Below are 14,443 nucleotides of genomic sequence, written 5' to 3' on the forward strand. Positions count from 1 at the left end.
CTGAATGGATCGGCGGCGGCGTTTCACTAAAATTACACCGGCGGCGGCGGCGTACGCCGGCGTGAGCCGTGAAATCAAGGCCAATTAAATTGAGGTCTATGAAATATGAATATGATCATGTACTTAATTTGGGTAATTAAATTTAGACTTAACTTCAACAAATGATGTTGGTATATTGTTATGGTATTATCTGCTATCAAATAAAAGTTGAGACAAATTGATACAATTATTTTATCTAAGGTAAAATACATAAACAATAAATTATTGCTGAAATCAATGGATCTCTCATGATCTTTTTTGTTAGAAACAAAATCATAGTTTTTAGAACAAAACAGTGTATATATGTTACGAGTACAATTTCACTGTGAATTGTGAATGCATATAAACATAGGCAGACTTAAAACTGCAGAGTGTAGATTGCTAATTGTACATTAGAAAATAATAAATCAGTACAATTTAACTTAAGGAGCATGAAATTTTCGATGTAACGCGTCGCGTTACATCGAGTCACACGTGGGCGTCAGATGAGAGCTAGCTGCTAGTAACTGTAGTTCGGATTATTCCAATATACGACATACGGTATAATCAATATTGTTAAGTTAGCTAAAGGTGTGTATCATGTGTGTGTTGCCCCTAGCCGCTAATCGCTATCAGTAACACTAATATCTTCAAATGAAGACAGAATCATATTGAAGCCAGAAAATGCACGCCGTACGCCGATGTACGCCGGGGTGTATCGGCGGCGTTCGGCGTGGCAAAATCACCCGGCGGCGGCGGACAAGCCTGACCAAGATCAAGGTGCGAGTCAACGACGCTACCTCCCTTGTATTCATCAGCACCAATGGAGGACCCCAAGGTGATAGTGTTTCAGGCCTCTGTTTCACAATCACTCTAGCTGGTGCCTGCTACCACCTGCGTGCCGTGATGCTGCGACCAACCCCCCCCCCCCCCCTATAAGCCCTAGCGGCATGCCTGAAGAAGATGCCTACTCTGATGACATCGACTATCTTGGTGAAGACAAAGATGCTCTAGAAGCCCTCCTCCCTATCGCTACTAAGGTGTTCAAAGAGTGGAATCTGAATATTAATGAATCAAAGACAGAGTTTGTACACGTCTACATAGCTGGGAAAGATGAGGTCATGGATGATGGTAAACTCCTTAGAATGAATGAAGAATGGTGCAGTAGCAAGTTGTTGGGTTCTCTGCTAGAAAGTAGGAAAGATGTCACCAGAAGAATCATGTTAGCCAATGTAGCATTCCAGAACTTCAAGAAGGTCTGGTGCCAGAGTAAGATCCCCCTACAGAAGAAGCTGAAGGTCTATGAGGCCCAAGTAGTATCTATCCTCATGTATAACTCTAGTTGCTGGGGAATGCCTAAATCGTACTGGGACAAACTAGATGCATGTCACCGTAACCACCTCAGAAAGATCATGAATGTCAGCTGGCCACGCAGTATGATGTCCAAAGATACCCTCTACAAACAGAGTAACTCTACCCCTATGTCTGAGCGTGCTGAGTTATCTAGGTGGAAGATGCTAGGACACATACTGAGGAGCGATGAAAGATCACCAGCTCAAGCTGCGCTGTGTTTTGCTGTCGAGATGTGTAGTGAAGTTGGTAGACTCGGGGCTCACAGACGTAACCTCCTACACCACCTGAAGGTTGACCTCTGGAAGCGTTTCATCTTGCTGGAGTCGTATGATGATATTCTCCATTTGAGAGAACTTGCTAGTGACCGTGGTTATTGGAGTAAATTGTTTAACTTTATACTTGAGTACAAGTCAATTTGATTATTGGGACATATAATTTTACAAAGGATCACGTTTCGGTTCTAAATTATTTTAGGATTGTTGACATTTGTAAGATTGACATGTTTGATAATATAATTTATCGAAATGTCCTTACAGACCACGTTTGGATATCTAGTAGTCAGACCGCCGTCAAACCGCCGCCGCTGACCAATTTTGGCGTCCAGACCGCCGCTGCCTAAAATTAACACGGTGCACATCTCTGCCTCTCACCCTACGACACCCTCACAACCTTTGACATAATAGCTCCCACATTCCATTTACCTCTCCTCATCACCCACCCCAAAGAAAGACACTACAGTTAAGACAAACTCTCCGGACAGACTCTTTCCACCGGAGAAAGCGACGTACACCCACATCAGATCCCACCCTTGAACTAACTCCCCTTATTTAAAATGTCACCAAACAGCTTGGTGAAGGGACGGAAGCTTCCGCCACCTATCAGGTTACCTCTTATCCAAATTTTACAAACGACGTGACATGACCCATGACAAATTGACTCCCCAACAGCGTACAGCTCTCAAAGTCAAATCATTCAAATCTAAGAATTATCTGAATTGAAATTTCTTCCTGCTGATAAGGGAAACTCCATTAAGGTGTTAACCCACGAACAATACAAAAGAAAAGTTAACGGTCACTTGACCTCAGGTAGTTATACCCTTTTGAACAAAGACCCCACACAATCTGTCACCTCCAAACTGTATAAACTTAAAAAGTACTCAAGAAACTCCACAACGACAAGAAGTTCACGACAGACCACCTCAAAAAGATGCGGAACCTCCACCCTAGATGGCCGGACAACTTAAGATCCATAAACCTGAGAGAGAGAGAGAGAGAGAGAGAGAGAGAGAGAGAGAGAGAGAGAGAGAGAGAGAGAGAGAGAGAGAGAGAGAGAGAGAGAGAGAGAGAGAGAGAGAGAGAGAGAGAGAGAGAGAGAGAGAGAGAGAGAGAGAGAGAGAGAGAGAGAGAGAGAGAGAGAGAGAGAGAGAGAGAGAGAGAGAGAGAGAGAGAGAGAGAGAGAGAGAGAGAGAGAGAGAGAGAGAGAGAGAGAGAGAGAGAGAGAGAGAGAGAGAGAGAGAGAGAGAGAGAGAGAGAGAGAGAGAGAGAGAGAGAGAGAGAGAGAGAGAGAGAGAGAGAGAGAGAGAGAGAGAGAGAGAGAGAGAGAGAGAGAGAGAGAGAGAGAGAGAGAGAGAGAGAGAGAGAGAGAGAGAGAGAGAGAGAGAGAGAGAGAGAGAGAGAGAGAGAGAGAGAGAGAGAGAGAGAGAGAGAGAGAGAGAGAGAGAGAGAGAGAGAGAGTTAAACTTTAATGTAGAATGACGAGAATTCTTAATTATTTAATAAATTACGATAGCGAAGTCGGTCATTGAGTTATCTGACAGTTGTCGTATGCTCCTTCATCAACAATTCAACTTGTCAACTAAAATATTCAAATCACCGTGGCTGCAGTTTGACCACTATTTAAATTTTAATGTGTTATTATACATGGCATTGACAACTTGTAATAGCTCGCGATATTGGTTTGCAAGTGCAGCAAACTTAATGTGGAGCTCTGAGTGCAGCATACTTAATGTGGAGCTCTGAGTGCAGCATACTTAATGTGGAGCTCTGAGTGCAGCATACTTAATGTGGAGCTCTGAGTGCAGCATACTTAATGTGGAGCTCTGAGTGCAGCATACTTAATGTGGAGCTCTGAGTGCAGCATACTTAATGTGGAGCTCTGAGTGCAGCATACTTAATGTGGAGCTCTGAGTGCAGCATACTTAATGTGGAGCTCTGAGTGCAGCATACTTAATGTGGAGCTCTGAGTGCAGCATACTTAATGTGGAGCTCTGAGTGCAGCATACTTAATGTGGAGCTCTGAGTGCAGCATACTTAATGTGGAGCTCTGAGTGCAGCATACTTAATGTGGAGCTCTGAGTGCAGCATACTTAATGTGGAGCTCTGAGTGCAGCATACTTAATGTGGAGCTCTGAGTGCAGCATACTTAATGTGGAGCTCTGAGTGCAGCATACTTAATGTGGAGCTCTGAGTGCAGCATACTTAATGTGGAGCTCTGAGTGCAGCATACTTTGATACTTAATGTATCTCCAATTCAATGGCTCCTTCCACTGAGGTATATACAAAGGTGGCACCGTGGGTTCCCTTTTATCGTTGAAATACGCCTTACCGAAATAGAGTCCTCAGCCCTCTCCTTTATGACGTCCTGACCCCCTTATGTCTACCCCCACTTCGTTGACGACGGCACGCAGAATCCTTCCTCGCCTTCCTCAACTTCCTCACCAAAGACCTCAAATTCACCCAAGAACACGAAAGCAAATTGTCTGGGCTACCAGGTTTCAACAGAATAATTGATATTGCAAGTTTCATAGTGACCACAGATTTAATGACAGCTGAAACCGTCCTCACTCCTCAATGGGTGCTTGAAGACATTTCGACCTGTGAGTGGTATTTGGATTTCTCTCTGATAAACAAAAGCAAACGAACTGGTACATTAAGGGAAAATAGCCGGAGTGTGGAATGGGAGAGCCTTGCTCACAAGATTTGCCTAATTGCTATTGTTCTATTTCACTCCAATTCCTTGTAGCCCCTCTTTACCCATTGTTTTATGAACGATTAAGTAATTAAAGGGGAAGCAGAGAATCTTTGCGTGTGTCCCGAACAAGTTGTGTGGCATTGCAACTAGGTAACTTACTTGAGACGGCACTCGGCAACATGTAACTTAATGTTGAACTCAAAGCCATGAAAGGTTACTATTGTTAAGTGATGCAGGGTGTAAGCAATGGCGAAACGAAACCCCCCGCCACCCCCCCCCCTCCCACCCCCGCTATGCCGGGAATAGTCGGAGTGTGGAATGGGAGAGCCTTGCTCACAAGATTTGCCTAATTGCTGTTGTTCTATTTCACTCCAATTCCTTGTAGCCCCTCTTTACCCATTGTTTTATGAACTATTAAGTGATTAAAGGGGAAGCAGAGAATCTGTGCGTGTGTCCCGAACGCGAACAAGGTGTGTGGCATTGCAACTAGGTAACTTACTTGAGACGGCACTCGGCAACATGTTACTTAATGTTGAACTCAAAGCCATGAAAGGTTACGTGATGCAGATTGCAGGGTGTAAGAAATGGTGAAACGACCGCCCCCACTAAAATACTTTTTAAAGATTTTACAAGCGTATTCTCTAAAAATCAGGATATTAGAACAATTTAAGGGCGGCAAATTTAGCGAGTGGGCGGCCCACAGATACGTTTCGTCACTGAGTATAAGGATTACACTGTTTATCCACTAAGAGCAACCCAAAAAGCTTGAAGGTAATGTATTTTGAAAATGCTATCCTGACAATGGTCACCTTTTATTTGGAAATGGTTTTATACCCTACAAGTGTTGCCAAGCACCGCATATTGCACTTCATATAATACTAATAGTCGAATAACACGAATCGGTTAATTTTTAGGAAAAACAATACAGTATAATAGTACTTTTTAAATCAGCGTCATCACAAAAGAATCATTTCAAGCGTAAAGATTTAAATATTAGAATACTGTTCTCCAATGACCCAAACAGTCAGGATCTGAACTAGTAGACCTGAGGTATATAATAGCCCCTATATATGCCAGGTGCCAAGGATGTATTTAAACCTTAAAAACATATTACCATACTTATCTCACTGCCGGAAACTACCGAGTATCAATTTATTTTCCGGCGTGGACACAATAAGAAAGTGCTTACAGTCCGACTATAAAATGCTTAACTGTGTTTATTCCCTATCTCAAGTTTCACCAATTTTCCGCTCTGCGAGCAGCAGTCACTGGTTGGTTGGTATATTGTGTGAGCATTGCTGTAGAATCTTCTGCTGGACAGAGTCCCGTTGAAAATATTTATATTGACTTTAAAATGGCTCTTCCAGATCCAGTCTTAACCTTAAATTAGGCACAATTTACTTACTTTTGAAACTGTCATTAAACTTGTATGGTTGATGCCCATTGATTTCAAGCTGGCTATTTTTTGAAATTATAGATAATTGAGGATGTCTAGCCCTTATAAAACAGTAATCTTTTCTTACGAACAGAATCCTACTCTCCTTCCCTCTAACCTCACCACCACCACCTTAAGATCCTTCATCAACTTTTGCCTCGATGCAACTCCTACCTCCAATTTTATGGCTCCCAATACGAAGGTGGCACCATGGGTTCCCCTTGCCGAGATAGAGTCCTTAGCCCTCTCCTCGTGTCTTGAGTCCTGACCCCCTAATATCTACTACCACTTCGTTTACGAAGGCCTCGGATCCTTCAGAGACAGACAACACGCAGAATCCTATTTCACCTTCCTCAACTTCCTCACCGAAGACCTCAAATTCTCCCAAGAACACGAATCTCTAGGCTGCCAAGTTTCAACAAAATAATTAATATTGCAAGTTTTATATAGTGACCACAGATTTAATGACAGCTGAAACCTTCCTCAATGGCCGGTGCTTGATTCTTTGACTGAAGATATTTCGACCTACGAGTGGCATTTGGATTTCTCTCTGATGAACAAAAGCAAACGAACTGGTACATTAAGTGAGACAGGGAAGATAGTAGGAGTGTGGAATGGGAGAGCCTTGCTCACAAGATTTGCCTAATCGCTATTGTACTATTTCACTCCAAATCCTTGTAGCCCCTCTTTAACCTTTTACCCATTGTTTTATGAACGATTACGTGATTAAAGGGGAAGCAGAGAATCTGTGCGTGTGTCCCGAACAAGGTGTGTGGCATTGCAACTAGGTAACTTACTTGAGACTGTTCTCCAATGACCCAAACAGTCAGGATCTGAACTAGTAGACCTGAGGTATATAATAGCCCCTATATATGCCAGGTGCCAAGGATGTATTTAAACCTTAAAAACATATTACCATACTTATCTCACTGCCGGAAACTACCGAGTATCAATTTATTTTACAGTCCGACTATAAACTGCTTAACTGTGTTCATTCCCTATCTCAAGTTTCAACCAATTTTTCGCTCTGCGAGCAGCAGTCACTGGTTGGTATGTTGTGTGAGCATTGCTGTAGAATCTTCTGCTGGAGTCTGGACAGAATTCCGTTGGAAATATTGAAATTGACTTTAAAATGGCTCTTCCAGATCCAGTCTTAACCTTAAATTAGGCACAACTTACTTACTTTTGAAACTTTCATTATAAGCTTGTATGGTTGACCTCAAGCTGGCCGTTTTTGAAACTACGGATAGTAAAGGATATACAGTGGCTGTAAATTAATCTTCTGCTCGACAGAATGCCGCGGTTGGAAATGTTAAAATTGGCCCTAAAACTCAAAAATAGCTCTTCCAGATCCAGTCTTAACCTTAAAGTTAAAGTTAAACTTGATAGTGTTCACGACAGGCTGAGCGCCGCCCAGTAACCATCAAGGATCACAGTTCCCCTTTAGTTCCCCTTTACAGATTGTTCCATTCTTTCGTTAGTATATATAAGCTATAATAGGGCTTCTTCGGTCGGCCTCTTTGTGCTGACTTTTTTTCTTCTTTTTAAAAGACAGGCTCGACAGATGCTTAAATGGTCCACGAAAGGTTAGCATTAAATAGTATAGTTATACTATTTTGAACGGTGTGAATTTGTCTTGTTACAAAATATATAGTAACATAGATACAAATTCACTGGACCTGTTTCATCACTCAAAGTAAAATGATGTTATTGATATTGTGATGTTTAAAACAACAGCTTTTATTAAACCTGTTCATTCCTCGCAAAAATAGCTCTCATAGGGAAGTGACAACACGTGAACTTGTTTTCTTGTATAATTATAAGCTTTACATGGAATTATGGGACCATAAAAAGATTATCCGGCTCCAAGCGCAGTCATTAACGAATTATAGCGGAGAGCACTTTCTACTCTCTAGGCAGGAAAAGCTGCTCTGGAAATATCATTTATTACAAGAGCTGCAGCTATATTTGATAATGGAGAATTAATTGTACTCATGCACTGTTCGGCGGACAGTGTCCGCGCGGTATCTACTAGATTATATTTATATATTATACATCTATATATATAATCTAGAAGATACTGCACGAACACTGCTTTATATATATTTCATGGTCTACTGAGCTACTGCCATGCACTGCTTTTGTTGGTACAGTTTATGTGAAATTAGCATTTGCACTGTATAAGTGTATAGTATTAGTAATAGTATTATATATCTCTCAGTAGGATTAGTAATGTAATACCTAAAATTTACTTCATTACTTCTAAGAGACGGTATAAAAAATAAGGGGCGGCGTTATTTTAATCCTGTTTGTTTCCGCTTGATAAATGATCCATGCTCAATAATTCCTGCTCATTCACTTGACCCCGTTCGGTTTGTTGAGTGATTTTTCGTCTCTGACTCAGTTTAGTCTTAATTTTCCCACGATAAACTATCGGCCGGGCGCTGGTCTAATTATACTAATATGTTAAGTGTTCTGATGACGCGTTTCACAGTATCATGTAATTTTACTCAGGAACTATAAATCTGCTTGGCACGTACGAGAGTTCCATTCGCTGGCAAAGTTCCAGCAAGCTTCTTATTATTGGCAAAGTTCCAGCAAGCTTCTTATTATTGAATCTCTCGGACCAGTTCCACACTGCAAAACTTGTTTTCACGGTTACACTTACCCGGTTTAAAAATAATGAATTAATGATAACCCTAGCAGCATCCCACAAAATTTTATAACACAAAAGGATGATGATTAATCACTCTACACTCGACTGTCACGTGACTTTTTCAACCCGTTCTCTAGCTGGTTCTGTAAGACTTTTCGAAACCCTAACCCTCTAATTTGATCCCAACCCTAACCCTAATAGTAAAGGCTCTTACGGGCAAAAATACGTGTATTCTGCTACGAGTTTAGAGACCTAACCGCTAATTAGACACAATAGTATGATGTCTAAGGATCGATAATATGTTAAGAAGTATAAATTTGGCTTTATTAGTCACGTGCTATACCAATGCGCGTTTTAAACTTTGACAGTCTATTACTCTAAGGCAAATAGAGTAATCATATTCATATTTTGCCAGCAATAAGATCACATTATTTTCTATTTGGTGTGAAAATATGAGCTAGAACGGACATAATCTCGCTGAGTTATAGCTGTTTGAAATTTATGATGAACGCGCGGGTGCCAATTGATAACAACTAAATGCTTTTGCGCGTAGTGCGCGTCTAAAATTTGGCAAAAACGCTTGCGGAGTGACAATATTCAAACTTCGATAAAGTATATGAAGTGGGTACTTCTCAGAAAGGAAACATTTAGGCAAACACGATGTGACTATTTTTGGGTCGATTTAATACAACTGCAAAAAATTATTCAAACTTCAAGCAAAAAAGTCAAAATTTTTACCACTTTTTTGGATTTTTACCTGCGCTAAAATAAAGGGATTTGTTTTATTTTTATACCATCTTGTGCGGCTGTCTTTTAGCTATCTTTGTGCAAATTTTGCCGACATGCCAACAAAATTAACTTGCTCAAAATATCAAAAAACATGGTTTTTTGGCCTTTTTTTGGCCCAAAAATCGGTTTTTTGCGATTTTGACCGCACTAACTCAGTCCAATCATCTTGAAACCACTTTTAATCGATTCTACGGTCAAAAATACGTCTAGTAAGGTGTATCTGGGGTCCCTAGCGTATCATGCAGACAATGCCCGTAAGAGCCTCTACTATAAGTATAACCCAATCTTTAACAAAAACATATGCTGAAACCCTAACCCTAACGAGAAATAAGACTAACTTCCTTATACGGTCATATCACGTGATCGAGACAGTTTTTCGCCAATATCTCGTCAGGGGAGCATTTTAACCCTATGTCATGGGGGGTGATTCGGAATCAGCGTCCGAAAATACATCGATTAAAGTTGGTTACAACCGTCGGGGGCCCTTTTAGAACAATCTCGAAGATCGACTGTAGAGTGATTTAGCACGCTCGAACACAAATAAAAACGCATCACGCTTAAACAGTTATATTCAAATAATAACCCCTCGTGCCACGCACTCTGGATACTCGTCAATCAATCAACATCAAAATTTTAGTTTTACATTTGACCTTTATGTCAAAAAATTTTTGAATTTTCAATCGGTGGTCGATGTTACCTGAGGACCTCAGGCTTCGTCCTTACTTCGTCACAGGACGATCGGAGCTCGAAGAGCGTAGAGAGTGCTGGCGTCGTCCTGTAATGGTCGACGTATTTTTGCTTGCTGGGATCCGGCAGAATGACGCCACATGCAACGTGTAGGGTAAAACTAAAAACGCTTCCCTATATGAGATAATATGACAAAAATTGTTCTGGTCACGTGACCAGTCAATGACATTGATATTTCGCTGCTGACGGTTTGGTGGAGGGTTAGGGTCAACGTTTATACATTATACTTATAGGGTCAAAGTTAGGACTAGAGTTGTACACTATTGACATTGTGAGGGTAATGGTTAAGCCTAAGGTTTATCACCTTTTCATCTGACCACAATATCGCAAAATGCTATGTTGTATGTCACGTGACAAATTAAGCCGAGGGTCGGAAGTCGGAAGTCTGAAGTCAGTGGACTTTGTTGGAAGCCGGCGGACTCCGAGCGGACTCCACCGAGCCCGGTGGACTCCGCCGAGCTCCGCCGGATTCAAGTCCGGCGGAGAGGTCCGCTCGGAGTCCGCCGACCACTCCGCCGGAGTCCGCGGCGGGCCGGAGTCCGCTTAGTCAGTTAGTGGCTTAGTCCGCGGCGGACACTCCACCGACCCGCCGCGGAGCCGCTCGGAGTCCGCGGCGGACTTTAAAGTCCGCTCGGAGTCCGCTCGGGTCCGCTCGGAGTCCGCCAGAATAGTTTCGAGTCCAAACGAAATACATTTTGGCGGAGCTCCGCCGGAGTCCGCTCGGAGTCCGGCGGCGCCGCCGCGGACTCTACTCCACGACGGATAGTGCCAAAAGTTCGAGTAAAGTCATGTGTTCGTATACCGTTTTCTTTCATATAACTAGTACAAACGTCAAACAATTCAGTTTAGGAGCAAAAAACAGTAAAGAGTGCCCGGGCAAGTAATAGAGAGTGGCGGTAAATAAAAATAAAAAGGAGTAGGAGGATATTTGGCAGTGAAATAACGCCAACTCATAGTAGTAATGTAAACAGCGTTTGGTGTAATTATACTTCAAAATTAGATTTAAAAAATCCCGGCCCCGGCATATTTTAGCAAATCCCGGCCTTGGCAAAATTTCAAAATCCCGGTTAATCCCGGCCCCGGCTGATTCAACTTGGTCCCGGCCCCGGCCCCGGCTAAATTTCGTCCCCAGTCGATCCCTGAACGAGGGTCAGCCAGACCCTCGCAAAACGTATTGATGGATGTTATACGAGAATGCTGAGGATGGCGCTTAACATAGACTGGAAAGAGCGGCAGACTAACGCCAAGGTATATGGACACCTCATCAAAGCATCTGATAAGATAGCTGAACGGAGGATGAGACTGGCAGGTCATCTAGCCAGACATGAAGAACTTCTGAGTCATCAACTTCTCGACTTCTGGGAACCCCTTCAAGGACATCGTCGAAGGGGAAGACCACACCTCACATATATTGACATCCTTCGGAAGGACACGGGGCTTGACGACAGCAAGGAGATTAACAAACTCATGCTGGATAGACAGATTTGGAAAAAAACTATCTCTGTTCGGACGTTGAAGCCGCCCTTAGTCGTAAGTCGAGTAATTATTATAACTAGTGTAATTAATGCAATTAGTATAATTAATACAATAAGTATAATTATTATAATTAGTATGATCAGTATGATTAGTATAATTAACAAAATTAGTATAATTGGTATAATTAGTTAATTTAGCATTATTAATATAATTAGCATATTTAGTTAAATTATCAGAATTAGTATAATTATCAAAATCAACATAATTAGCAGAATTAGTTTAATTAGCAAAATTAGTTGATTAGCAAAATTAGTATAATTAGCAAAATTATTATAATTAGCAAAATTAGTGCAATTAGAAAAATCAGTGTAATTAGCAAAATTAGTGTAATTAACGAAATCAGTATAATTAGCAAACTTAGTGTAAGTAAGGAAATTAGTGTAATTAGCAAAATTAGTGTAATTAGCAAAATTAGTATAACTAACAAAATCCTTATAATTAGCAAAATTATAATGATTAGCGAAATTAGTAAATTAAACATAATTAGCATAATAATCTAAATAGTACCTCGTTGAGATTATCAAATAGTAAATTACGCAATATTGTGGTCGATTTCTGCCATGAATGATTTATAAACAGAATATTTTGAATTTTCTCACTCTTTAATTTTGGCCAATAAGTTCATGTCGTGAGCCACTAATTTTGGGTCTTATAGTGGCATTTTGTTTAAATGGTGAGTTTAGAAGCACTTACAGTACCTTGTTCAATTATTTATTTGTTTATTATATGTATATGATGTATTATTTTATGGCCTTGCTGAAATGTTTTATTCGAAAGTAAAGAGTTGTGAGATTACACATTTAATTATTGCACCTGTTTGAAAGAAATCATAGTCATTACTAACGAAGTTTAATGTAAAACTGAAAAGTCAAAAGTAATACAACTATGTGCTTTTAAATTAGTACTTTAAAAAAGTAATGTAAATTTTAATGAAATGAAATGAGGTATTTATATCCCGCTCATATGATTAACCAACAACACAAGGAAGGTGGTTAACCATGTCAGAGCGGCTGACTGTGAGTGATGTGAGCAAATGTGTAAAAATGAACAAGAGTATAACGTAATATTAGTATAAGACCAAGACAAAATTAAAACATCTTTTATTTTAAACCACACTAAACTAAAAAGAAGCAGAGACCATACAATACATGTAGGTATAATAAAGGTTAGTACAGTGACATAGAAAGGTAGAGAACTTAGACATAAAATGGAGTGCGGTAAGAAATAAAAGCCAAGGTGTCTTGCAAAAAGAAGACAAATGGAAAGAAAAAACATCAAAACTGATTATATAAATGGTTCTTTAACATTCGCTTGAAGCAGTTGGTATCAGTAATACATCTCAACATCAGTGGAAGAGAGTTCCATGCAATCGGTGCAAAAGTAATACAACGATGTGCTTTTAAATTAGTACTTTAAAAAAGTAATGTGAATTTTAAAATAAAATTTCTTTTAATTTCTTATTTTAAAAATCATCAGTTAAAAATATACACCTTAAATAATAATATCAGTAATAATATACACCTTAAAGAAAATAATCACACTCCACACAACATTTATTTTTTAAATTTCAAAATAAATCTCTAAATTTCTCGGTGAATGCCGATTTATAAAAACGTTCAAAATGATTTAAAGTTATCTCTCAAAAAAATCCGATTCCATTTATCAATCGGTTGCATTTCTTAAAATTTCAAAAGGGATACCGGTTCTGCTGTTCGGTACGGTGTACAATGTTTACCATCTTCAGTGGTAGGTTGATACTATTACTAGTCAAATTGTTCATTAAGATAGCTTGAAATGTCTGGTTACAGCAGTATCTCAAAGTGGTGGAGGTCCGTGTCTTTTCTCGTGATCTTCATTTCTATATCATGAGGCTCGTTCCTGGATTCTGAAATGGTAGAGTGACAAAAATCTGTTATCATGTAGTTTTTGGTAAACACCACATTTCGTGTTCGGAACGTAAAAGTAGAAATGATCACATTTCATGAAATAATAATTATTGAACAGTTTGTAGAAAATTTAAACGAGAAGAATATTTTTCACTTCTTGTACTTACTATTTACAGCTGCCTAAAGAGGTTTACAAAGGGTCCACATTTTGTTTTGTCAGTTGAAAGGTTCGTTCCTGCTGAGTAAGGGTCTGAAATAAATTGTTATAATATGATATAATAGCAATACATGCAGATTTATGAAAACGTTTAAAATGATTAATCCGATTCCATTTATCAATCGGTTGCATTTCTTAAAATGTTAAAAGGGATACCGGTTCTACTGTTCGGTACGTGTACAATGTTTACCATCTTAGGTGGTAGGTTGATACTATTACTAGTCAAATTGTTCATTAAGATAGCTTGAAATGTCTGGTTACAGCAGTATCTCACAGTGGCGGAGGTCTGTGTCTTTTCTCGTGATCTTTATTTCTATATCATGAGGCTCGTTCCTGGATTCTGAAATGGTAGAGTGACAAAAATCTGTTATTATGTAGTTTTTGGTAAACACCACATTTCGTGTTCGGAACGTAAAAGTAGAAATGATCACATTTCATGAAATGATAATTATTGAACAGTTTGTAGAAAATTTAAACGAGAAGAATATTTTTCACTTCTTGTACTTACTATTTACAGCTGCCTAAAGAGGTTTACAAAGGGTCCACATTTTGTTTTGTCAGTTGAAAGGTTCGTTCCTGCTGAGTAAGGGTCTGAAATAAATTGTTATAATATGATATAATAGCAATACATGCAGATTTATGAAAACGTTTAAAATGATTAATCCGATTCCATTTATCAATCGGTTGCATTTCTTAAAATGTTAAAAGGGACACTGGTTCTACTGTTCGGTACGTGTACAATGTTTACCATCTTAGGTGGTAGGTTGATACTATTACTAGTCAAATTGTTCATTAAGATAGCTTGAAATGTCTGGTTACAGCAGTATCTCACAGTG

The 14,443-nt window shown here is 39.7% G+C and overlaps 1 protein-coding gene across 1 annotated transcript; it reads left to right on the forward strand.

Moving 5' to 3' along the window:
- The first annotated feature begins 968 nt into the window (after positions 1 to 968).
- Positions 969 to 1,790, forward strand: LOC134821430 (uncharacterized). Its single transcript, XM_063832172.1, has one exon. The coding sequence runs from the start codon at positions 969 to 971 to the stop codon at positions 1,788 to 1,790; it is 822 nt and encodes a 273-aa protein (XP_063688242.1).
- Positions 1,791 to 14,443: the final 12,653 nt, after the last annotated feature.

Source organism: Bolinopsis microptera, chromosome 9 (genome assembly GCF_026151205.1).
Source record: "Bolinopsis microptera isolate Bmic1 chromosome 9, MBARI_Bmic_1.0, whole genome shotgun sequence".
In the NCBI taxonomy this organism is placed as follows: Eukaryota; Metazoa; Ctenophora; class Tentaculata; order Lobata; family Bolinopsidae; genus Bolinopsis; species Bolinopsis microptera.

Coding starts and splice junctions, on each gene's coding strand:
- LOC134821430 (XM_063832172.1), top strand. CDS start 969: ATGCCTGAAGAAGATGCCTACTCTGATGACATCGACTATCTTGGTGAA.